Source organism: Lithobates pipiens, unplaced genomic scaffold (assembly GCF_037356315.1).
Source record: "Lithobates pipiens isolate NorthernLeopardFrog02 unplaced genomic scaffold, aLitPip1_a1.2 Scaffold_23, whole genome shotgun sequence".
NCBI lineage: Eukaryota > Metazoa > Chordata > Amphibia > Anura > Ranidae > Lithobates > Lithobates pipiens.
In genome coordinates, this window is record NW_027507785.1 from 189678309 (window position 1) to 189706211 (window position 27903).

Genomic DNA, 27903 nt, shown 5'->3' on the forward strand with positions numbered 1-27903 from the left:
AAAACTCCCTCCATATGTTGCAATACAGGAAAAAACAGCCCTAGGTTTATAGTAGGCAAAGCGAGGAGCGAGACAGAAGTGTCACTCCACACGCTGCACAGAAGCAATAACCAATTGAAGATACGAGGCAATAGCCTTACCTAATTAACTGCAAGCAACATGTGGAGTCTCACTCAACATGCTGTAGAATGAGACAAAATCTTCACTTAATTACTGCAAACAAAGCACGGAGTGAAGTGAAAGTCTTATTCTACATGTTACAATACAAAACGATAACTGCGCTAGATTAAAGGTGGACAAAGCTCAGACTAGGACAAAAGTATCATTTAACACACTGCACATAGGCAATATCATACCTAAACAATGGGAAAAAAAGAAAGAAACAAGGTAACTAAATATTGTAGAATGAAACTGGCATAAATGCTACCGTGTTTTCAATCTGGATAGGAGGACTATACATATAAATAGGTGTCAGTAGACCGGCCAAAAAACTACAAATGTGTGTACATTTACAAGTGTATATAAACACATGTAATCATGTTACCAAAACGTATAGAAAAAAGGTATAAGCATATACCGGCATGAATGTGTTGTCCTACCGACATATTGGATAGAGCACATCAAGCATGTAATAACATACACGACAAACCGTGTAATACAATTAATGAAAGACTGTATTTTATGACATCTGCTTGTGGATGTCGAGGTCACAACGTCACCTCTAGGGATGAGCCGAACACCCTCCGGTTCGGTTCGCACCAGATCTTTCGAACGGACCGAAAATTCGTACGAACTTTAGAACCCCATTGAAGTCTATGGGACTCGAACATTCGAAATAAAAAGTGATAATTTTAATGGCTAATATGCAAGATTATGTCCTAAAAAGGGTTTGCGGACCCGGCTCCTGCCCCAAGGGACATGGGTCAATGCCAACATTTTTTTTTTAAACTGCGGTTTTTTTTTGGGAGCACTGATTTTAATGACTATTAAAGTGGAAAAAAAGTGAAATATTCCTTTAAATATCGTGCCTGGGGGGTGTCTATAGTATGCCTGTGAAGTGGCACGTGTTTCCCGTGTTTAGAACAGTCCCTGCACAAAATGACATTTAACGGATAAAAAGTCATTTAAAACTGCTTTCAGTTTTAATGTAATGTCTGGTTCCAGCAATACGGATGAAAGTCATTGAGAAAAAAATGGCATGGGTATCCCCCCACCCATTACCAGCCCCTTTGGGTCTTGTATGGATATTAAGGGGAACCCCGTACCCAAATAAAAAAAGGAAAGGCGTGGGGCCCCCAAGCCCTATATACTCAGAACAGTAGAATACAGGCGGTGCAAACAAGACAGGAACTGTGTAGGTTTGCTATGTTAAAGTGGTTTGGTACCTAAAAATGAAAGTACATGTTATTAAAATCAACAGATAGCATACTTACCTAAACGAACCCTGAAAAAAAAAATATTATTTACTTACCTTTTATTTCTGATGTTTCAGCTGACTTCCGGGTTGTCCTCCCGTGGGAGTAGGCGTGGCTATCGTCCTCGCAATGGTCCCTGGGAAATTTGAAGCTATTTCCCAAGAATCCATGGGGGACAATGAAATTGCGAAATCTCGCGAGATTTCGTTAGGACGCCGGTCACGTGACGAGGACGTGTACGAATTTGCCATTTTTAAAGTGGGCAGGCAGCTGTATCTGCCATTACACTGCTCTCACTGAGCATGTGCAAGATGGAGCGGAGCATGCTGGGAGCCAGACGTCATCATATACCAGGAAGTAAATGCCTGTGGGCTTCAGACGCCCACAGTTAAAATGGAAAACGCCAGAGCAGGTTTTTATAAGTCATCCTGAGGAAAAGATTTGTCGCGCCGGGGGTCAAATAAACGCCGGACGTGGATGCCAATCGAAGGTAGCACTCGCCCACCTGTGAGACAGGTAAGAAAAAAAAAAAAAAAAAAGAAGAGCGGAATCCCACTTTAAGTAGAATCTGTTTGTAATTTTGAAGTGGTACTTTTTAAAAAGTAGCTTCAATCAAAAAATCTATTTTTAAGCTTTTTGAAAGACATAGGGAAGGGTTATCACTCCTGTATAATTTTTTGGGCCATTCGTCTTTTTTCATCTCACTTTCTGTTGTCTCCTTCCGTTTGCAAGTAGGAGACGTTTGTAAGTTGGATGTTTGAAAGTAGGGGCCTGCCCTATATGCTCTGCAGAAATGTGGGCCTAAGGTGTTGGTGTTGCCACAACACTGTAAGCCCTCAAAGTGACTCTTGGTGGGCAGTGGAGCTCCCTGCTGTGAATGATTATATCAAGAATTGTAATTACATGCCATTGTTGAACAGTGGTAGAAAAATTGGGCCTTTGGTGGTTGTGGTGGTGATGGTGCTGGTAAGTCCTCACAGTTACTCTCGGTGGGCACAGGAACAGGCCCTGCTGTAAAATATTATATCAAGAATTGTAATTACATTCCCCTGTTAAACAGGGGCTGAAAAATTTGGCCTTAGGCACTGGTGCCATGACACTGCGACCTCTACCAGATACTCTAGTTGGAGTGCAGGAATGAGCCCTGCTGCAAAGCATTGCATTAAAAATTGTAATTACATGCCCCTGTTAAACAGGGGCTGAAAACTTGGGCCTTAGTCACTGGTTCTGGTGCCACTACACTGCAACCTCTCCCAGATACTCTAGTTGGAGTGCAGGAATGAGCCCTGCTGCAAAGAATTGCATCAAAATTTGTAATTACATGCCCCTATTAAACAAGGGCTGAAAAATTGGGCCTTAGCCACTGGTGCCATCACCCAGAACCAGGATCATTGAGGAGGAAGAGGGTAGTCAGTCAACATAACAGGACAATAACTCAGCATCAGCATAGGCAGTATTGAAGGGATGTGACATGTGTTACATCAGCTTCAGGTGCTTGGTAGCTGGTGGTGATCCAAGACTGATTCATCTTTATGAAGGTCAGTTGATCAACGAGTCGGTGGACAGGCGCCACCTGTGATCGGTTACAAAGCCTCAAGCAGCACTGAAGGTGCATTCCAAAAGAACGCTGGATGCAGGACAGGCCAGTAGCTCAATTGCATACTGTGCAAGCTATGGCCGGTGATCCATCCTCAAGACCCAGTAAGCCAGAGGATTTTTGGTGGGAAAGGTGTCCAATTCTGACCTTGCCCCTAGGTATTACTGCACCATGTAAATCAGACGGTGGCGATGGTTGCTGGAACCGATCATACCTTGGGGCTGCGGACTAAAAAATTGACTGAACGCATTGGTCAGACGACCACCTTCTCCACCGCTCCTTCTGTGACTGATCGAAAGCCTCAGCAAAACGTTGTCCAGGACCAGGAGTTTGTAACCTCCCAGTCTCTGGGAACGCGTTGCACAGACCTTTCTGCAAGGCCTCCCGGAGATGTCTCATCCTCTGCTCCCTCTGCGATGGCAAGATAAGGTCCGCAACCTTACCCTTGTACCATGGATCAAGGAGAGTGGCCAGCCAGTAATGGTCCCTCTCCTTGATCCGAAGAATATGAGGATCCTTCCTGCAGGTTTTGCAGGATCAGGGAGGCCATGCAGCGTAGGTTAGCTGAGGCATTCGGTCCCGAGTCCTCTGGGTCACTAAGGACAACATGATCCGCAGCCACCTCCTCCCAGCCACGTACAAGTCCATGGGTTTCTTGGGGCTGTAAATCATCGCTAAAAGAATGCTGATGCTGAGTGCCAGGCTCCACCTCCATGCTGACACAAGCCTCCTCCTTCTCCTCCTCCTCTTCCTGTGTGATGAGTGGGACAGCAGGAACACTGTCTGGATAAAGGGGGCCTTGAGAGGCAAGGAAGTCCTCCTCTTCCTGCCTCTGTTCTGCCTCAAGTGGCCTGTCCATTATTCCACGCAGTGTATGCTCCAACAGGTGGACAAGAGGTACAGTGTCACTGATGCATGCACTGTCACTGCTCACCATCCTTGTGGCCTCCTCAAACGGTGACAGGACAGTGCATGCATCCCTGATCATGCCCCACTGACGTGGTGAGAAAAAACCGAGCTTCCCTGACCCTGTCCTGGTGCCGTAGTCGAACAGGTACTCATTGATGGCCCTCTGCTGCGTGTGCAGCCGCTGCAGCATGGCCAACGTTGAGTTCCACCTGGTGGGCAAGTCACATATAACACGGTTCTTGGGCAGGTTCAACTCCTTTTGGAGCTCAGCCAGCCAAGCACTGGCATTAAATGATCAGCAGAAATGCACACAGACTTTCCTGGCCTGCCTCAGGACATCCTGTAAGCCCGGGTACCTGCCCAAGAACCGCTGCACCACCAGGTTAAGGACGTGAGCCACACAGGGCACATGGGTCAGTTGTCCCTGTCGGAGGGCGGAGAGGAGGTTGGTGCCATTGTCGCAAACCACCATTCCTGGCTTAAGCTGGCATATCATCAACCACCTCTCGGCCTGCCCCTGAAGAGCTGACAAAATATCTGCCCCAGTGTGGCTCCTGTCCACCAAACAAACCAGCACAAGCATGGCATGACAACTTTTTGCCTGCGTACTTGTGTAGCCCCTTGAACGCCTACAGAGCACGCTGGTTCCAAAGACAAAGCACTGGAAGAGGCCATGGAGGAAGAAGAAGAGGAGAGGTGGAGGAAAGAGGTGTGTCACAACCAGTAGTAGCATTTTGGAGGCGTGGTGGCAGAACAACCTCCAACACTACTGCACATTGTCCTGCATCCTTCCCAGCTGCCAGAAGAGTGACCCAATGGGCAGTGAAAGATAGGTAACGCCCCTGTCCATGCCTTCTGGACCATGAGTCAACAGTAATATGCACCTTACCGCGGACCGCCCCTGTCCGGCAAGGCATGGACATTGCCTTCCACATGCCGGTAGAGAGCCGGAATTGCCTTCCATGAGAAAAAGTGGCATTTGGGGACCTGCCACTGAGGAACCTCCCATTGCACAAACTCACGGAAGGGGGCCGAGTCTACAAACTGAAAAGGCAGCAGCTGAAGTGCTAGCAATTTAGCCAAGCTAGCATTCAACCGCTGGGCATGTGGATGGCTGGGAGTGAACTTCTTTCGACGGTCCAGCAGCTGGGGCAGGAAAATTTGCCTGGTACAATCGAATGTCAGTGTACTGCTAGCAGAATGCCCGCAAGTACTTGGCTGTGACACACCTAATTCTACACCTTCATTCCTCTCAGTGCAGGTTTCAGAGAGGACTGAAGGTATAGTGGGGTTGGAGATCCCACCTGATGAGGAGCAAGGAGAGGTCTGCTTTGTTCTTTGGTGTGGGTCTTTAAGGTACGCTTGCCAACGAGCTGAATGGCAGGTCAACATATGTCTGATCAAGCATGTGGTGCCCAAGCGGCTGATGTTTTGGCCACACGAGATACGCTTAGAACTAGTTCCCCCACAAGCGGGGTTTTTAGGCAGCAAGAGACAGTAATAGGAGCCAATAGAAGTAGTATAAAAGGTATTTTAATAATAATAATTGGTAAAAACAAACATGAGCTTCACCTGAACACTTGGATAACAGACAAAATCATGTATATAAAGTACATATAATGTCACATGGAAGTAAAATAACAGACACAACTATGTTACACTGTATGAGTAGATAACAGTGAGAGCATAAAACTCACTGCTATCACTATGACTATGCATGCTTTTCCAATCACAGCGCCGTCTGTACAGAGAGCCGTAATTGGCCAAAGTCAGGGTGGCTTTGGCCAATTATGGCTCAGGGGGTTTAGTACACACCCCACACTATATAAGGCCGCCTGCGTGGCGGCCTTGTGTAGTGTGTTGCAACAGCAGAGACAGACAGAGACAGTGTGATTTAATTTAATTTGAGTTAGATAGAGCAGGCAGTAGGCTAGTCAGTTAGCTGCAGTGTGTGTGTGTATATGTATATATATATATATATATATAATCTCTATCCTAGGTGCTGTATATAAATACACACACACACTGTATTCAGTTTAGCTACATTCGTGTGTATTGTGTCCTTTGCACAGTGTTCACTTAAAGCTACCCCAATTGCTGGTGTTCTGCTGCTCCTATCTGCAGGCAGCTGTAGCAATTACAGTTGGTGTATTGTGCCATCTGCGCAGTGTGCACCTAAAGCTACCCCAATTGTTGGTGTTCTTCTGGTCCTATACAACAGGCAGGCAGCTGCAGTAATTACAGTTGGTGTATTGTGTCATCTGCACAGTGTGCACCTAAAGCTACCCCAATTGCTGGTGTTCTTCTGATCATATACCGCAGGCAGCTGCAGTAATTACAGTTGGTGTACTGTGTACTCTGCACAGTGTGCACATAGAGCTACCCCAATTGCTGGTGTTCTCATACTAATAATACTACAGGCAGGCAGTTGATTCTGCTAGCTGCAGTATATCAGTATATACGTCCCAGCTTTGTGCAGCTACATCTCCCTGCAGGCCATTAGTATGTCTGGAAGGCCAACAAGGAGAGTGTCAGGTCACCTTGAGGCGAGGTGACAGATGCACACCGTAGGGATCAGGAGTGCACCACAAGGTTGTGGACCCTAAGACTGACTGCTGCGGATGGGAGACAGATCCCACCGGGGTTAGAGCGTAATATTCCCTGGGACGCGGAGTCTAAGAGCCAGCAGGTGTTCACCAGAGCCTCTAGTGGTGAGAATGGACTTGGCTGCAACTGGCTCCAGGTCGCGACCCCCAGGGTCTCCCAGCCCGCACCCACAGTAGGCAACAGGAGGATAGGGATAGTAAGGGATAAAGCCAAGGTCGGGGCCACAAGCAGACAGGAATAGTCAGGGACACGCCAATAAGTCAGGATCACAGGCAAACAGGGATAGTCAAGGACACGCCAAAGTCAGTAACGGAACAACAGAAGAGCACACGGCAGGTATCAGGAAGCTAAACGCACAAAGGAATACACAATGGTTGATCAGCAGGGTTGGCCTGCAGTGCACAGGTTAATATAGAGTTCTCTGATAGGAGGTAGGGTGAAGTCATGCCAGAGGATGGATTACAAAAGCAGTCAGGTGAGGGTCGGCTGGTCTCTAGAGATGAACACATGAAACAGGTAAGCAGACAAACTCTAGTGCATAGTCATAGTGCATGCTTGGCCAAGCATCAGCCAGCAAAGCACTGCGATGCCACAGTGAATTATGGGCTGTGACGTGCCACTCAAATTTGGCGCGAACGGCCCATAATGTTCAGAATTCGCTGAATGGACGGACAGACGATGTTTGAGTTGAACATGGGTTTAACATGAACACAAAGCTTATCCCTAAGGCCGAGTAGGCCTTATGACCAATGGTACTTGGGTGCGGTTGGTAGTCAGAAGGTGTGTAGTGGTGTTTACTGCCGGGCAAGGTCAGACTGTATGGTGGATTCTGCTGAAAGTAGTAGTTCCTTGTTGGAGTTCAAAGGGGATAAGAGTTTAATTGTGGACACTAAATCCAAAGTTCAGCAGAGTGGATCAAAGGCCATGGGAAGGCTATAAATCATAACTTCTGACTGAGTTGGTAATAACCTCTAGGGACAAGAAGTTATGTTCACAGTCCATCAGGGGCTAAATAACTGAATTAAGCATTTGAAAAAGTTAAACAGAGACAGAGCGAAGATCAAACAAAAGTGCGCAAGGTACTTGTGTGGGGATGGTCGTCTAAAACAACTGAACGACCAGGTGTGTCCCAAACCCATGGTGAGGGAAAAAGAGAATTTAAAGGGGAGATTCAACCTCAGGCCATGGAGTCTTCTTGGTCATTAGTTGAAGAGGTGTTATATGCAGATTGGTTGCTGAGTTTTCCAGAGGATGGTAGAGGTTTGGATGGGGATGTTGAGGTTGCTCTCCTGTGGGAGGTGCCGGCGTTGGGATCATTTTCCACTGTTGTGCAGTTCTTGCAGGGTGTGTTGCAGCTCCTCGGGTGATCGGCAGCTGTATTTGAACCCTTGATTGGTGAAGCTAACCGAGGACGGAAAACCCCACTGGTAGGTGATGTAGTGTCACTGCAACTCTAGGAGTTGGGGGATTCATAGCTCGACGCTTGGTGTTCATCAGTTGGGGCAGACCTGTGAAAAGTTGGTAATGGCCCTGAAAGTTGAGAGCATCCTTTTCACGGGCTGCGAGCAGAAGCTCTTCTTTAATGCGGTAATAATGGAACTTTGTGATGATGTCGAGAGGGGACCCGTACATTTTTTTGGGGATGAGGGCTCTGTGCACTCTATCCATCTCCAGGGATTCTATTGGGATAGCTGACTGTAGCTCCTGGAACAGGGCAGTCACAGTAGATTGCAAATTGATTATGGATTCAGGGATGCCTCTGATACTCTACACGGCAACATTTTATTCTTTTAAGGTTTTCCAGTTCAGTCATGTAGTCCTGTGTGATATTCTCAATTTCATTGACTCTTATTTCCAACGCAGCAGTGCGATTGCCCAGCTCTCTAATTTCTTTGGTGAGGTTGTTTGTAATGTGCTCTGAAGTTGGCTTGAGAGCCTTATGGAGAATGTGTTTTATTTTCTGTAGGAGTGCTAGGGGGCTGACAGATCTGTTGCTGGCCTGGAGGAGAGGGAGAATTTGATGTCGGACTCACCCTGGGAATCAGGCTGTGTTAGCAGCAGTTGTTTGTAGGAGCATGCTGTGCTGCTAGATGAGCATGCTCCGCCGCCATCTTAGCTTTTACCCCTCGTGGAGCAGAGGTCTAAGGCAGTATGTCCATACAGCTAGGTCTCCATCCCCCTGGCTGAGAAGTGCCCTGGAATCGCGGGAGGTAACGGGTGATGCTGATGTGTTCAGCGGGACGTGGGTGTGAGCTAGGTCTCCACACATGCGCCTAGTATATTGTTTCTTTTGTAGCATTTTATACTGTACTAAGTTTAATTCAACCACTCATGTTAGTTGGGTGTACTAGCTATGCTTTTCTCTAGCCTTGTTCCTGCCTTTTACCTCTCAAAGATGACGTGTGGACTTTGACTCTGAAATACTGTATCTCTGTGCATTACCTTTTTAATGCAACAGTTGATTGTTCTCTATGCTTCTAACCTGTACTAGTCGCGGGTAATAATTTTTTTTGTGTTTGTACTGTTTTTCAATTTTTTATGGTTGTACTGTTGACTCTGTATGTAGAACACCCCTAAACACTAAATTCTGTACATGGCACACCCCTAAATTCTGAACTCTGTATGTAGTGAACTCTTGAACTCTGTACTTTGTATGTAGTGCACTCCTAAACCCTGCACTCTGTATGTAGTACAAACCCTTAAACCCTTCATTTTGTACATAACTCACCCCTAAACCCTACATTCTTTACATAGCACACCCCAGGCACGACTGACCCTTTGAGAGTAACCATACTGCTGATACGTCCCACAAAAAAATCGAGTTTGACAAACCTGCCCTAAACATTCAGCATTCGGACAGGTGAACTCATACCCAAATATGGCTCAATTGATCCATTCATTGTGAATGTCAATCCAATGCACCTGAGAAATGCAATCCCCATGTGTTATGCTGCAATAAAATGCAGCCTGACAATTTTTCATGTGTGTTGCTGTGCATTTCATCCCATGTTTTTGTCCTCTATCAAATAATCTTCATGATTTCCAAGGAAAAGGGCTAATTTTTATCACAATTTTCTAAATATTCAAAAACCTCTCTGACTTCTCCATCAGCTGCTGGTTTAGGATTTTTATTTTTGTTTGAACGTAATGAGCAGGACATGTCTTGTTTTAACCTGTGGACCTATTCAATGCACCAAGCTATGGAAATGTTATTAAACATAAAGGTACATAAAGCAAAAACCAAGCAAAGTAAAAACTCTTTAAATCCTCCCTTCCATGGTCATTCACACAGGCGTTCACTCAGAAATCGTCTGTCATAACCACAATGTAATATGTCTATGGACAGGCAGATGTAAACGGACAAATGCCCACCTTTATCCAAGTCAGTTTAACCAGAAAACAGCAAAGATCCTTTTCTGCTTTTGCTGGCTTTTTTTTCATTCAATCAACGGGGTTGAACTTAAAAAATTGAAAATTCCCCCACCCACATCCCACTGAGCTATTGTATTCTGACAGCAGGGAAACTTTCATGCCATCGGAATACACAGATCAGCATCACCAGCTATAGCCATCATTTGGTTGTACATACACTGATCGCCTGCGCATACATGGATAGAATTTCGGCCGGTCCCTTTTGAACTGGCTGAATTTCCATCCATGTATTATTGGCCTCATTCACATTTTTGTGGACACAGCTGATGTCCCGTTTTTGTGAGCCCCCCCACCCCAAAGAACCCCCCCCATGTTGAGGGCATGTGGCCTGGTATGTTTCAGGAGGGGGGTGGGGCACTTGCTCATCTTCTCCCCACTCCTGAGGGGATGCATGCTCAGATAAGGGTCTAGTATGGATTTGGGGGACCTTTAAAAAAAATTGGCTTGGGGGTTCCCCTCACAATCCATACCAGACAAAAAGGGTCTGGTATGGACTTGGGTGACGGTGACCCTATGCTGTTTTTCTTCATTTTTTTTTACTGGCACTTTTTTTTTAAATTCAGCTGTCAGCGGGGAAACCCATTGACAGCTGATGACTCAAAGGTTGTTAAGGACGCTGCGACCAGCTTCCCGCCCCGCTCCTTAACAACCAGCTTTCACTGATTGGGCAAATCAGCATGGACAATTATTTCCACTTAAGGGCTCATGCACACAGAGCTTAAAAAAAAATGCAGCTGTTACAGGCGTTAAGCTTTTTTTTTTCAGCCTGTAAGGCCGCGTACACACGCGCGGACTGTTCGCCCAACTTTGTCCGTCCAACAGTTTCGGCAAACAGTCCGCTCAAACTTAGCATGGACGGACATGGCCACACACGACGGACGAACAGTTTGCTGAAACCGTGCGCGATGACGTGAACGGCACGTACGACGGGACGAAAAATACAACGTCCTATACACTGCATTATAGCTTTCGGCGTGAAAATCCTTTCTGAGCATGCGCGCAACTTTGTTTGACGAACAAGCCTACACACGGGCGGACTGTTCGCTGAAACAATGTTTCAGCGGACAGTTTTTCGGAAATTCCGAAAAACCTTGTCCGTCCAACTGTCCGCTGAAACTGTCCGCTGAAAGCCCACACACGAGCGGACTGTCCGCCCAAACACTGTTCAGCGGACAAAGTTGGGCGAACAGTCCGCCCGTGTGTACGCGGCCTAAAAGCACCTCTGTGTAAGTCTATGTTTCCATGCACACACGGACGTTTACAAGCCTATTAGAAGAGGAACATTTACAGACTAAAACAAAACCCACCAAAGGCTTGTTCAGGAGAAGAGCTAAAGTAAAGAAAAAACAATAAACACACTTATATGCTAGATGCGTCTAGCACTTCAGCGTTAATGCATTCCAATGGCCAGAATAAAGTAATTTTCTGGCCAATGGAAGCCATTAAAGTTCAAACGCTTGACACATCTAAATATGTGTGCAATATATGGCTTTAGGCACATTTTTCTTCTGCCAGGAGCTTTGTCATGCAGAGAATCAAAGCAAACTTCCTGTGTGCATGACGCCCAATAATCGCACAAAGGAAATATCTGGTCTGCAAACTGCAAATAACACCAGAACATGTGAACTATGGTGAACATTGACAATGGTTAAACACCAAATCATACCCTAGTCTTAGCCCTTGTACACACGATCGGACATTCCGATCGGTTTATAGAGAATTCCGATCGGACAAAGTGCCATGCATGCTCAGATCAAATTCCTAGACCAAAGCTATTGGCTACTAGCATAAATGTTGTCCCGTCATAACGAAATAACATCATCACGTTACGAACGGTCGGATTTTCCGACAACCTTGTCCCACTGTATGCAACACCTGTTTGGGACAAAATCCGACGGATTTTGTTGTCGGAATGTCCGACCGTGTGTACAAGGGCTTACAGAACATTTATTGCAGTGTTCCTCTGATTTTCCTGCACATCACGTTCTTACTATATAATGCCTTTATGCAAGCACAGAAGGCAGGAACAAGGGCAGGCTTAAGCCCTATTGTTTTTTTTTTTGTTGTTCCGTAATAAAAAAATAAAAAAAAACTGTCAGCACCATTAGGAGCTGCTATACTCTCCCTTCTGCAGTGACCTCTCCTATGTCTACCTGTTTTTTCCACCCACTATTTAGGCTATTATTCTCTGCCCCATACAACGCCACTCAGCGTTGTCATATTGGAGTGGCCACACGGTGGAGCCCCCAGCCCTTAGACCATTAGGGCGGTGCTCCTGCCACACCACCGTGTCTGTCGCAGCCGCTGTCTGCACACCGTGCATGTGTGACCATGGCTGGGATGTGCGCGCATCCCTTCCCGGCTGAGTCATGTGATGCGGTTAACAATGCATACCTGACTGGGACATGCATATAAGACTGTTCATTCAGCCTTATATCACGGTATCCTCCTCAGAGGATCGTCAGTCTCTGGAGTCTTCTATCCACCACTACCATTCCTACCCTAATAAGGTATTGTATATTACCCTCTGCCTGCCAAACCCCTACCCACTGGGATATATCATGTATTGACTACAGATTAATTTTCTGTCTAGGTGGTTTGGAACTGAAATCTGCTAAGCTAATGTGCTGTTGCACTACAAAACATCCATCAGGCTATCTGTCACTGGTGATTTATTTTAGATATAACTCCCTTTATCTTGATACAGAGTCTATGCTTTTGATATATTTCTACCAGCATTATAAAGTGAGACTATTTAATTATTACAATCCAACAACCCCACAGTTGGATTACTTGTAATGAGATTTGCCTCACTGTTATTATCTATACACTCTACAGGTGGCGACGTTTATCACTAAATACAGTTCCTTTTCTAAAGTCTCCAATTATGAATATGTAACATCTATTTTGATCCATGTCAAAATATCATATATTTTTCCAATAAGGTAGGTTGTCTAGGAGTTATCATTTGACTACCTTTCCCTATCTATCCCATGGATGGCATTTGTTATTCCATCCATCTCAGTTAACCCTTTATGGGTTCTCTTCTCCCAATCCACAGTAGGCATTGGATACATTATTTCTGGCACTATCACCTCTTATATAATATATTAAGACGTTCTGTACTAGGCACGTCCCCACGCCATGTGTGATCTGCACCACCTTATGCATGCCATGTCTGGAGTCCTCTTCTGATGAACTTTTGGTACTTCCTGCAAACTTCTGAGACTCTAAGATTATTAATGTCAGTTTTATTAATTGTTAATTATTCTAAGGGAGAGAGAAACATACACAATCTCCCGAAGAAGCAATCACTTGCAAAACATGTAGAGCTTTTTTTCATATTACAACTCAATGCAGGGAACTTTCTAGTTTGTTGTACTATATCTGCAATATTTTAATGAGGAGAAAAAAATTGTATTATGTGTTTAACCACTTTTTGCGATTCGGCACTGCGTCACTTTAACTGACAATTGCACGTCGTGTGACGTGGCTCCTAAACAAAATTGAAGTCCTTTTTTTCGATACAAATAGAGCTCACTTTTCGTGGTATTTGATCACCTCTGTGGTTTTTTATTTTTTTGCGCTATAAACAAAAATAGAGCGACAATTTTGAAAAAAAGCAATATTTTGTTACTTTTTGCTATAATAAATATCCCCAAAAAATATATCAAAAATATTTTTTTTCCTCAGTTTAGGCCGATACATATTCTTTGACATTTTTGGTAAAAAAAACCCTGCAATAAGCGTCTATTGATTGGTTTGTGCAAAAGTTATAGCGTCTACAAAATAGGGGATATTTTAATGGCATTTTTATTCACTTTTTTTTTTTTTACTACTACTGGCGGCGATCAGGGAATTTTATCATGACTGTGACATTATGGCAGCCACATTGGATAATTTTGACACATTTTTGGGACCATTGGCATTAATACAGTGATCAGTGCTATAAAATTGCATTGATTACTGTAAAAATGTCACTGGCAGTGAAGGGGTTAACCACTAAGGGAAGGGAAGGAGTTACGTGTGTCCTGGGGAGTGATTCTAACTGTCTGGGGGATGGCCTAGCAATGACATGACACTGATCGCTGCTATCGATGAGAGGGAGTAGACGATCAGTGTCCTGTCACTAGGCAGAATGGGGAGATGCTGTGTTTACACTGGCATCTCCCCATTCTTCAGCTCTGTGGCATGGTCACGGGCACCCGGCAGACACGCTCGCACAGCGGGATATTCTAAGTAACATACAGGTCCAGCCATGCCATTCTGCTGACGTATATTGGCGCAAGTCAGTCTTTAACCACTTCAGCTCCGGACCAATAAACACCTTAAGGACCAGAGGTCTTTTTGCAATTTCGCACTGCGCTGCTTTAACTGGTAATTGCGCGGTCATGCAATATTGCACCCAAACGAAATTTGCGTCCCTTTCTTCCCACAAATAGAGCTTTCTTTTGATGGTATTTGATTGCCTCTGCGATTTTTTTTTTTTGCGATATAAATGGAAAAAGAGCGAAAATTTTGAAAAAAAAAGATATTTTCTTCTTTTTGTTATAAGAAAAATCGAATAAACTAAATTTTAGTCATACATTGAGGGCAAAATTTATTCAGCCACATGTCTTTAGTAAAAAAAATGTCAATAAGCGTATATTTTTTGGTTTGCGCAAAAGTTATAGCGTCTACAAACTAGAGTACATTTTCTGGAATTTACACAGCTTTTAATTTATGACTGCCGATCTCATTTCTTGAGGTGCTAAAATGGCAGGGCAGTACAAATCCCCCCCAAATGACCCCATTTTGGAAAGTAGACACCCCAAGGAAATTGCTGATGGGTATGTTGAGCCCATTGAATATTTATTTTTTTTGTCCTAAGGGATTGAATAATGACAAAAAAAAAAAAAAAAAAATTTTTTTACAAAAAGTTGTCACTAAATGATATATTGCTCACACATGCCATGGTTATATGTGGAATTGCACCCCAAAATATATTCCGCTACTTCTCCCGAGTATGGCGATACCACGTGTGTGGGACTTTTTGGGAGTCTAGTCGCGCACGGCACCCCGAAAACCAATCGCCACCTTCAGGATTTCTAAGGGTGCAAATTTTTGATTTAACTCCTCACTACCTATCACAGTTTCGAAGGCCATAAAATGCCAAAATAGCACAAAACCCCCCCAAATGACCCCATTTTGGAAAGTAGACACCCCAAGCTATTTACTGAGAGGCATGTTGAGTCCATGGAATATTTTATATTTTGCCAAAAGTTGCGGGAATATTACAAACTTTTTTTTTTTTTGCACAAAGTTGTCACTAAATGATATATTGCTCACACATGCTATGGGCAGAAGTCAAATTACACCCCAAAATAAATTCTGCTGCTTCTCCCGAGTACGGGGATACCACATGTGGGGGACTTTTTGGGAGCCTAGCCACGTACGGGACCCCGAAAACCAAGCACTGCCTTCCGGATTTGAATATAAAATGCTATAAAAAACAAACTAACCAGAGTCACCCGTAACACTTATACGGTGATCAGTGGTGAAAGGGTTAACTAGGGGCAATCAGGGGGTTCAAATTTTTATTAGGTAGTATATGGGGGTCCCTGGCGCTATATAAAAACCTGACGGGGAACCTAAATAACTAACTGGCTAACCAGCGTCACCAGTGACACTTATACTGTGATCGCTGGTGAAAGGGGGTGAAAGGGTTAACTAGCAGCAATCAGGGGGTTAAAACCATTATTGGGTAGTATATCGGGGTACCTAGCGCTATAAAAACCTGGCGGTGAACCTAAAAAAATAACTAGCTACCTAGCGACACTAGCGACACTGATGCAGCGTTCAGAAAAATTATCGCTTAGTGACACTGGCAAAAGGGGGTGAAAGGGTTAACTAGCGGAAATCAGGGGGTTAAAAACATTATTGGGTAGTATATCGGGGTACCTAGCGCTATAAAAACCTGGCGGTGAACCTAAAAAAATAACTAGCTACCTAGCGACTGTAGCGACACTAATGCAGCGATCAGAAAAACGATCGCTTAGTGACACTGGCAAAAGGGGGTGAAAGGGTTAACTAGCGGCAATCAGGGGGTTAAAAACATTATTGGGTAGTATATCGGGGTACCTAGCGATATAAAAACCTGGCGGTGAACCTAAAAAAATAACTAGCTACCTAGCGACACTAGCGACACATGCAGCGATCAGAAAAATGATCGCTTAGTGACACTGGCAAAAGGGGGTGAAAGGGTTAACTCTAGGGGCAATCAGGGGGTTAAATCTTTATTGGGGGGTGATAGGGGGCTACCCTGGACCTAACACTAACTGTCCTGACAGTTTTTACTGTCACAACCGACACTGAATGCATTGATCAGTAAAGAAATGATCAATGCAATCAGTGACACTGGGACTGGGGGGGGGAGGGGGGGCGGGGGGGGATCGGGGGGCGATCAGGGGGGGGGGATCGGGGGGGGTTTGTGTGCCTGTGTGTACCTACATGTCAGTGTAGTGTTGGTGCACACTTACTTTTACTCTTCTCCTCGTAGTCCGGTCAAAAAGACCGCCCCGAGGAGAATGACATCACTTCCTCCTTCCTGTGTAAACAATACACAGGGGAGGAAGCTTCTCATTGGCCAGGAGCGATCCAGAGGGGGTGGCCGAAAACCAACGGCCATCCCCTCATCACGGAGCGCTCCTGGACCGAATCGGACCGCCGTAAACAGCGGGAGGGGGTCCGATCGGACCCCCCACCCGCTGGAAGGCAATCACGTAGATGTACGTGATTGTGCCTGCCTGTGCCATTGTGCTGACGTACAATGGCAATACGGCGGTCCTCAAGTGGTTAATTGGTTAATAAAATCTATGTATTTTTTTATAATTGGTTCCTGAAAAGTCCTTTTTTGTGTTCTCCTATCTAAAAGTTTGCTGTAATGGAGAACAAATTTGGCTATTACTGAAAACCTATAGCTAGTTAAAGCACTGTATATGTGAACCCTCACCTTGTAAAACAACTTATTCAGTTTAAAATAGAAATCAAAGGCAAAATATTTATGTATAGCTATAAAAAGCATAAGAAGCTCAGAACTGTGGGAGGAGAAACTGCAGCACCCTTGTCTGCCCATTGAACGATTGCGCAGAGTGCAGGTGTTTTTAGCAGAAGATCATTGGAGCAGAGCAGACTGAGTTCTCAGCAAAGCTATAGGACTGACCATGTTGTGTGTCCATGCTTAGTGTGGTCAGTTTTTATTAGGAAATCAGAGGGGCTGGCAGGAACACCTGGGGGTTCACATAAAGGAAGCAATACAACGAGAATATACTTTTTTTTTATATTTATAAGTACATGGTACAGCAGGCACATATCAGAAATATGAAATGTTATGTTTAAATACAGCTTGCATAAATATTTACATAATAGGACAATTATTTTGATATATTGTATTCTTCTAAAACTAAATGTGGGTTATTTATTTTTTTACAGGCAAAACATGTATTCAACCTAATCCACAAAATGGATATATCAAAGATTCGTACCGTTTCCCAATAAGTCCGGATGCTTATTATAATTCGATTTATTATTACTGTGATCCTGGGTTTCTATCTCCAGACAGAAAATACTATGGATCAACAACGTGTACAAAAACTGGATGGAATCCTGAGCCAAAGTGTTATAGTAAGTAAACTCTAATACTAATGCAGACTTATGTTTTTCATCAGTGCAGTCAGACATTATATTAATAACAGACTTCACCTTTTGAAAATTAAATGAATACATTCATACAAAGTAGTTTGGTATGGCCATTTCAACTAAATTTACTTAGAAGTTTGATTTACTTACATATTTATTAGTCTATAATCTTTTATTCTGTTTTGAGTGGTGCTGGACATAGGTGCTCCATTAATGTTACTGGGAGAAATAATGTTATGGGACATACTGAAATCATTTGGAGGATCTCAGAGCAATCGTCTATATCATCCCTGTGTATGGAAATCTCTCTGGTGATGGTTTTGTAATTCTGACTAAAGAAACCATACTCCTGCATGACCAACAGAACGATGGCAGTGAGCTGTTTAAGAGGAAGAGAACCCTGAAAGTTGTGTCCAGAAAGGCAAGCAAAGGGCCGTTATCTAGTACTGCCTTTGGACTCCCTGCAGCTGATTTTCCCAACTTACCATGCCTTGTACTTCACGGCATGTCTATGTAGAGCGGGTCATATTGGCAGAGGAAAGGCCTACTTTACTTATCTGAGAGCTGCCTTCCTGGGAGCTGATGGAGAAATAATTGGCCAATAGCAGGCAGTGGCTGGAAATGGATGCCCTACTTACCTCCTCACTCCGATCTCTCCTCCCTCCCGTCTGAGCCGAGGAGTGCGACTGTGGGGGAGCCATCAGTGGTGGCTGGTCGGTCAGCGGGTCTTCTCCTCCGACCATGCTCTCCGCTGTCCTCCTCCTCCTGGGCGTCCAATAGGATCACCTAGTGTTTTGGCCAATAGGGAAACGGGTCTCATAACCCGCTTCCTGTTTGGCCGGGAGGAGGATTAGTGTGAGATTAGCAAATATAAATTTGCACAACTGGGTGGGTACAGAGCACAGTGCCTCTGGCTCTAATCACGTGCTTCAACCTCCCCATTGGAATCCATGGTCTGGCATCCCTGTATGTAGATCAGGATAAGGGGGGGGGGGGCTCTATGTATGGGCCACCACTGATAGCAGGGAAATTTCAGAAAGCAAAAGTCCACAGAATGAATGGAACAGAAGCAGAAAGATGTTTGTCTGTAGGTCCTCAGGTACAGATTTGTCTGCAGGGGTGAACAGCGGCGCTAGATATGGTGATAACATAAGATTATATAGCAACTGGAATATAGGTATACATAAAATGTGTGTGAATAAGACACATAATATTAAAACATTTGTTAAAACATAATGTCCATAAATGATCCGAGATCTTGTATGATTAGCACCTGGAGGCAGCTCCCTTAGAGTGAAGCGATGAGCTCTGTGTAGAAATGGGAACAGAGGGGCGCCAGACTGAGTGCAGTATAAATCATATATTTAATAAAAACAAGTAGTAACTCACAGGTTAAATTAGATGAGTTCAGTATGTGGTGAAAATCACCAGTCCTGGAGTCTCATAAAAGTCTTCCCTGCAAAGTTCACGTTATTTGGTTTACAGCGTATGAAACAGATATATGGATTGTTTTTTAAAGGGGAAGCGTACCTTATTTATGCTTTTACTGTATCTACACTGTACGGTCTATAAATATTTTGCCAGTCTCCTGTGCTAGGACTTTATTGCAAGATATATTGTCAACTGGTTCATTCGGTGTCTGCTCCTTGTACATCTGCCACTCAACACAGCTAGACAGAGACATCTACTAATATTTACATACTATATACCATAGCTCCCAACTGTCCCTGATTTGCAGCAATGTCCCTCTGTCCCTCATTGTTCCTCGTTTGTCCCTCATTTTGGTCTGATCGATATAGTTGTATGTAAAATGCACTTTTTATCTTTTAAAAAGTGTTTAGCAGTGCTAACCTTTCATCTAAATTCTAAATTGCAGCATTTGTAAATTTTAAAAGCCAACATAAAGCAATAGTAGTGGTAAAAAAAAAAAGCCCTTGTGGATTTACCACCAGTTCCCAGCCGGAACGTCGGCAGAATGGCACGGCTGGGTAAATGGGAGTCCCTTTAAATTCGCCGCCCTGCCCTCACCAGCCGGAACCTCCATGAGTTGGGCTGTGGGTCCCACAGACTCGATCGCCGCAGGGAGACTCAGAGGAAAAACGGGGAAATGCTAATGTAAACAAGCATCCCGTTCTGCCGAGTGACAGTGCCACTGATCTCTGCTCCCTGTAATTGTGCCGAGTGACGTGTCACACATAGCCATCCCCCCACAGTTAGAAATACTCCCCAGGAACACACTTAACCCTTGCACTGCCCCCTAGTGGTTAACACCTTCACTGCCAGTGTCATTTACACAGGAATCGGTGCATTTGTATAACTCGGATTGCTGTATAAAAGACTGGTCCCAAAAATGTCCGATGTGTCCGCCATAATGTCAGAGTCATGATAAAAATCACTGATCGCCGCCATTACTAGTAAAAAAAAAAATTAATAAAAATGCCATGAAACTATCCCCTATTTTGTAAACACTATAACTTTTGCGCAAACCAATCAATAAATGTTTATTGGGATTTTATTTATTTTTTTACCAAAAATATGTAGAAGAATACTTGAATGTGGCGCTCAACAAACAAATAGGATTAAATCCAAAAAATTATTATAGTGAACCTTTGGAGGTAACACAAAGTATCTCCTCAGGTATCATAAGTGTCTTGAACTTAATATCTCATCCATCACAAGCCAGCGATTAATATGTCACTGCCTAACCAATATATGAAAATCCCTCCTCCACAATAATCACACAGCTGAGAGGAAATAAGACACACAGCGAAAACAACCTCCTAATAGCTGCAAGTATCTAGTCAATTAATCAGAAGGCTTCAAAGCAATACATTGAAACATCAAATAATGACCTAAAAAATCCTAACAACAAATCCTTAACAATAGATCATTTAAAAATATTCCTCTATAAATTAGCGAGTCTTCAATAAATGAAACAAATTAAAATATCCCAATACTTATGACATTCAGTTAATCAATAAACACTCAATTTGAAGTGTAAAACTAAAATACTTAGTAGTGAAAATACATAAATATGCAATATAATAAATGAGTAATTAATATGAAATGTGCAAAAAGCAGCAAAAATAAATGTGCAAAAAACAGCACAATGATGTGCAAAAATGTGCAAGGTGAAACAATACAAGAAACTAAAAAATAAAAGTAATTCAATAGTGAGAAAAAAAAAATCACATAGATCAATTGTGCAAACAAAGTACCATACTCAGTGCAATCTTAATTGTAACAATCTTCTTTTAAAAAATTAAAATTCCTCTAGAAGCTTCAGTGTCCCCGTGTGATCAATCTCTAGTGCTCATGCAGAGTGATTCACCAAGCCTCTCACCTCATAAAAAGGCAAAATAAGCCTTAATAGCTGCTATTTGACAGCTCATGCAGAGTAATTCCCCTAGCCTCTCACCTTATGTAAGGCAAAAACATCCTTAATACCGTTGTCTATCAGCTGCTCCACTTCACATTCCTCTCAGTATTAACACCGCTCCAGGTCCTAGTCTCCTCTGCTGGAGTGACTCCCGATCACACACCAAGTCTTAGTCAGATATTGGCAAGCGGTTTTATAGGAAGGAAAGAAGGCACTCCATGGTGTAGTAATTTAAGAAGGATGATTTAATAAATAAAACAGACTTACAGTTTAAATACAAAACGATCAGCGATCAACATATGACGGTTCCGACCTCGGCCGCGATCGGAAACACAATGTCACCTGACTCTCTAGCCCTCACGCGTATCGTCACTGCTCACGTGACTTTCTCAAAGGGGTATGGAGTCAGGTGTAAAGAAGTAATTTATATAGAACAGCGCTATTATACTGATAATTCTTCATACTGTTTACAAAACATATGGATACACAAATCATACATAATTTAAGAAATTACTAACAATGTATCAACTTAGTTAAAATAACTGAGGTTAAAATTGGCAATATCCTAAATAAATGTAAAACAACTTCTGATGTGCATATCGCTAAATGTCTATCACTGACAAGACAAAGCCCACAGATGTAAGCCTCATAATAATTTAAGAACATCAAAAACATTAAACCCCTAAAGGTAATCAGAAAAGTAAGCTAAATAGAACTGAACAACAAATGAATAATATTTATGAATTAATTAAAAATCGTGTCATCCGGTCTCAGCACCGCCACCTAATGGACACTACACATAACAACTCAACGCTCATAGCCATTAACTACTAAGACACCACCACTGTCATAGTAAGGCACTGAGCAATAATCAACTTAAATCTTTAAATTCACATAGAATAAACATAACCCTAATTACTAAAAATACTTATACAACTCAAATAATTAAATTAAAAAAAGACCAAGACCACAGTCATTGATAAAAGAGGGAAGCTGATGAACTAATTACAGCTGGGTAACTATAATAATTGCTAATCCATTAACATCACCATATGCATATAACACCACTTGAGCGTGACAAATAATCGTTCAAGCCTAGTATCCTACTAACAATGTGACAATGCAAACATAGGTAAATTACCTAGTGGACATCTCAAATCTTATAGCCCACAGACAGTAGTACATCTTACATCTTTTAAAATCACAAGCGATTGATACAGGACCTAATTGAAATAGCTGGTCCAACTCAAAATAATGAATTAAAATGACCCAGACCACAGTCAATACAATAAAGGAAAAAAGAAGGAAAAATAAAGGACTAAATCCCAACTCATTTCCCGAAAACACGCTAATCCAATAAAACCAATATGCTGGAATTTAATAATTTGAAATTAAACAGTTCAGATCAAATTCTATATTGTCTCCCAATGGTGCTAATGTCTGGAGCTCATGTATCCAGCGAGATTCAGACTGGCTTATTTTAATGACCTTGTTGTCACTCCTCCAATGGGGTTTATATTTTTCAATTCCCCATACTAATAATGAGGAGGGGTCTCTGTTATGGAACTGGTCATAATGTCTAGACAGACTGTGTTATGGGAATCCGTTCTTTATGCTTTATGTGTTCCCTTTTTTAGTTCTTCCCACATACTGGATATGACATGAGCATTCCAAGAGGTAGACCCCCTCAGTTCTGCATGGTCTTTTACCTGGTATTCCCTGTCATTAACAGTTGATTTAAAACTTGATTTTTTTCTTTTTACTTTCGTTCATATGCCTGCAAGTGTAACATATTTTGCATGGAAAGAACCCCTTCCCTTCAAATAAGGAAGGTTTTCTTTGAGGTGGAGGGTCCAGTACATTTTTTGCAATGAGATCCCTTAAGGTGGGTGCTCTTTGATATGTGAATTTTGGTTTTTCTGGTAATATTGCCCCAAGATAACGGTCAGATTTTACAATATTCCAGTATTTTCTGCAGATCTTTTCCATTTGTTTACGCTGCATGTTATAATCCATGACAAATGGTACACCGCCCCTAAATTCACGATTCCTGATAGAATCTTCAATCAATTGATTCCTATCAATAGCACATACTTCCTGTATTTTTTTTTTATATAAATTTCTGTTCATATTCCTTTTGGATAAATGATCACCTATAAACTCAGCTTGTTTCATAAATACTTCTTGCTTTGTACAAGTCCCTCTTAGCCTAATCAACTAGCCTTTAGGTATGTTCTCTAACCATGGGGTATGGTGACAGCTATCCAGTGGGAGATAGCTGTTCCTATCTACCTGTTTGAAATGCGTCTGGGTTATCAAACTGTCCCCCTCTTTTGAAATTTCTAGCTCAAGGAAGTGGATCATCTCATCACTAATCTCCCATGTCAATTTTATGTTCTTATTTCTTGTTTAGGTCAAAGTCCATCAAGCTATCCCTGTCACCGGCACCAAATTATTAGAATATCATCAATAAATCTCTTATATAGCAGCAGCTGCTGAGGTTTCTTGCTGTATAGTGCATCCTCTTACCACTATGCCATATATAAATTGGCTACACTAGGTGCAAATTTTGCACCCATTGCTATTCCGCAAGTTTATAGTAATTACTCTCATACCAAAAGTAGTTGTGATCACGGCTATGCTTTAGACAATCTACAAGAAATCTCCTCTGTACAGACTTCAGGCCCTGTTCACGCTACATCCAATTTGCAGGACATTTCAAAATACATTCATTTTAATGAGGCTGGTTCACATATCAGCGGTGCATTTGCACTCCGCATTGCACAAAAAATGTGTGCGTTTTCTAGGCACTGCGGTCCAGCTCAGGTGCGAATTCAGGCCCATTATCTTCTATGGGCACGCATCTGATTCGCAGATGTGTTCTGTTGTGAACAGGATAAATACTGAAGCAATCCTGAGCTGATACTGATCAAAAACTGACATGAAACGCTGAACTGAGTTTTCTCTTTGCAGGGAAATCCGAGCTTCCGTTCGCACCGCACATGTGTGAACCCAGCCTTAGTCCACTAAGTTCCTTTAGGGCCCATCTAGTGACTTGCAGTGCCTCTTCATGATTAATATTGGTGTAGAGCAACGCCACGTCTGCTCTTGCCAGCTAAACAGGTCCATCATCAAGCTTAATCACATTAAGTAATTGTATCAGATGTTTTGTATCTCTTAAGTAAGACTTTGTATTCCTTACTAGCGGTTGCAAAAAACAATCAATATACTCTCCTATTCCAGCACCAACCAAATTTATACCATTCACAATAGGTTTTCCCGGTGGTTTTTCTTTATTTTTGTGTATCTTCGGTAGAGTATATATAACAGGGGTCTGACATCCTGATGGCTGAAGGTATTTCCCTTCTTTTTTATATTTAATAGGTCTTTAGCTACCCCTTTCTATATTAGTTTGGCCAGTTCATCTTTGTATGCTACTATTGGATTACCTCGTAATTTCTGGCATGTATCTTTATCACTTAGTTGCCGGTCCAGTTCTTCTTTGTAATCTTTCTTTGATTGGATCACGATGGCTCCTCCTTTATCAGCCTGCTTGACCACAACATAGTTCCTCTCTTCAAGCATTTTTTTATACCTTTCTTTATATCACTTGGATTATGCATCGTCTTCATCTTTAATTCCTGGAGGTCTTTTAGAACCATTCTTCGAAAAACCTCTATATGTCCTTCCATCCCAATAGGATGATCATACGGATTATATGTTGGAACATTATATTGATCATTATAGGGTACTTCTTCCCGTCTTCCATAAAGATAAGGCCTGTTGTCATCCATCCTATTTTCATATATCTGATTTTCATCTTACCTCACATAATTTCTTCATGATGGTGTCAGTGACCTTCTTCTAAAAAATTGTTGTTGGAATGGTTTTGGTGGATTATATGAATTATTATTCTGCCAATTATTTTGTCAGTTATTTTTCCAGAAAGGTTTTTTCCAGTTATTATTTCCATTCCATCTTTGTTTCTGATTTGGAGTGTTGTAATTGGTGCGATTTCCCTCTGGACTATTATTTGGTTTGTTCTTATCTTTAATCCTAACGTTTCTGTCGTTTGTTTCTCTTCCTTCTCTAGAGAACTTTTAGTAGATTCTGTTGTGGATTCCTCTAATTTGTTTTGCCATTTAAAAACCAGGTCATCCTCATAATCTTTCATATCTCTCAGATATTTTTCCTTTTTTTTTCCTTTATTGTAGCGATTGTGGTCTGGGTCATTTTAATTATTTTGAGGTGGACCAGCTATTTCAATTAGGTCCTGTATCAATCGCTTGTGATTTTAAAAGATGTAAGATGTACTACTGTCTGTGGCCTATAAGATTTGAGATGTCCACTAGGTAATTTACCTATGTTTGCATTGTCACATTGTTAGTAGGATACTAGGCTTGAACGATTATTTGTCATGCTCAAGTGGTGTTTAGGGATGAGCCGAACACCCCCCGGTTCGGTTCGCACCAGAACTTTCGAACGGACCCCACGTTCGTTACGAACGTTAGAACCCCATTGAAGTCTATGGGACTTGAACGTTCGAAATGGAAAGTGCTAGTTTTAACGGCTAATATGCAAGATACTGTCCTAAAAAGGGTTTGGGGACCTGGCTCCTGCCCCAGGGGACATGGGTCAATGCCTAAAATGTTTTTAAAAATGGCCGTTTTGGCGGGAGCACTGATTTTACTGACGATTAAAGTGAAAAAAAAAGTGAAATATTCCTTTAAATATGGTGCCTGGGGGGTGTCTGTAGTATGCCTGTGAAGTGCCACGTGTTTCCCGTGTTTAGAACAGTCCCTGCACAAAATGACATTAAACGGAAATAACACCATTTAAAACTGCTTGCTGTTTTAATGTTATATCTGGTTCCTGCAATATGGTTGAAAATCATTCAGAAAAATGGCATGGGTAGCCCTCCCTGCCCATTACCAGCCTATTTGGGTCTTGTACGCATATTAAGGGGAACCCTGTACCCATATTAAAAAAAGGAAATGCGTGTGGCCCCCAGGCCCTATATACTCAGAACAGCAGTATACAGGCGGTGCAAACAAGACAGGGACTGTGTAGGTTTGTTGTGTTAAGTTGAATCTGTTTGTAATTTTCAACTGGTACATTTTTAAAGTGTAGCTCCAGTCCAAAAAACTATTTTTAAGCTTTTTGGAAAACATAGGGAAGGGTTATCACCCCTGTATAATTTGTTTTGTCGTCCATCTTTTTTCATCTCACTTGCTGCTGTCTCCTTGCGTTTGCAAGTAGGAGATGTTTGTAAGTTGGATGTTTGAAAGTAGGGGCCTGCCCTATATGCTCTGCAGAAATGGCGGAACAAGGTGTTGGTTTTGCCACAACATTGTAAGCCCTCAAAGTGACTCTTGGTGGGCGCTGGAGCACCCTGCTGTGAACGATTATATCAAGAATTGTAATTACATGCCATTGTTGAACAGTGGTAGAAAAATTGACCTTTGGTGGTTGTGGTGCTGGTGCCACAACACTATAAGTCCTCACCGTTACTCTGGGTGGGCACAGGAAGGGGCCCTCCTGTGAAATATTATATCAAGAATTGTAATTACATGTCCCTGTTAAACAGGGGCAGAAAAATGTGGCCTTAGGCACTGCTGCTGGTGCCACCACACTGCAACCTCTTCCATATACTCTAGTTTTTTTGCTGGAATTAGCCCTGCTACAAAGCATTGCATCAAAAATTGTTCTTAAACGCCCCTGTTAAACAGGGGCAGAAAAATTGGGCCTTAGGCACTGGTGCTGGTGCCACCACACTGCAACCTCTGCCATATACTCTAGTTTTATTGCAGGAATTAGCCCTGCTGCAAAGCATTGCATCAAAAATTGTAATTAAACGCCCCTGTTAAACAGGGGCAGAAAAATTGGGCTGCTGGCATCACCCAGAACCAAAAATGTTCTTCCAACATATCAGCGGAGGAGGAAGAGGATAGACAATCAACATAACAGGATAGTCACTCAGCATCAGCATAGGCAGTCTTGAAGGGATGTGGTATTTCCAAAAAAAATTATTCGGTTACATCAGCTTCAGGTGCTTGGTAGCTGTGGGTGATCCAAGACTGATTCATCTTGATGAAGGTCAGTCGATCAACTGATTCGGTGGACAGGCGCACCCTGTGATCGGTAACAAAGCCACCAGCAGCACTGAAGGTGCGTTCCGAAAGAACGCTGGATGCAGGACAGGCCAGTAGCTTAATTGCATACTGTGCAAGCTCTGGCCAGTGATCCATCCTCAAGACCCAGTAAGCCAGAGGATTTTCGGTAGGAAAGGTGTCCAAGTCTGACCTTGCCCCTAGGTATTCCTGCACCATGTAAATCAGACGCTGGCGATGGGTGCTGGAACCAATCATACCTTGGGGCTGCGGACTAAAAAATTGTCTGAAAGCATCAGTCAGGTGGCCACCTTCTCCACCACTCCTTCTGACCGATGCCTCAGCAACACGTTGTCCAGGACCAGGAGTTTGTAACCTCCCAGTCTCTGGGAACGCGTTGCACAGACCTTTCTGCAAGGCCTCCCGGAGATGTCTCATCCTCTGCTCCCTCTGCGATGGCAAGATAAGGTCAGCAACCTTACCCTTGTACCGTGGATCAAGGAGAGTGGCCAGCCAGTAATGGTCCCTCTCCTTGATCCGAAGAATACGAGGATCCTTCCGCAGGCTTTGCAGGATCAGGGAGGCCATGCAGCGTAGGTTAGCTGAGGCATTCAGTCCGGAGTCCTCTGGGTCACTAAGGACAACATGATCCGCAGCTACCTCCTCCCAGCCACGTACAAGTCCACGTGTTTCTTGGGACTGTAAATCATCCCTATAAGACTGCTGCTGCTGCTGCTGCTGCTGCTGATGCTGATGCTGATGCTGAGTGCCAGCCAC

General features: G+C 43.1%; 1 protein-coding gene across 4 annotated transcripts in view; it reads left to right on the forward strand.

Moving 5' to 3' along the window:
- Window positions 1-27903, forward strand: part of LOC143928076 (coagulation factor XIII B chain-like) — a 1173165-nt gene that overhangs the window by 331975 nt on the left and 813287 nt on the right. For all 4 annotated transcript variants that reach the window (XM_077452688.1, XM_077452689.1, XM_077452690.1 and 1 more), the window contains one exon: window positions 17431-17622. In XM_077452688.1, coding sequence (XP_077308814.1) covers window positions 17431-17622 — 192 coding nt within the window. The remainder of the gene's footprint in view (window positions 1-17430; window positions 17623-27903) is intronic.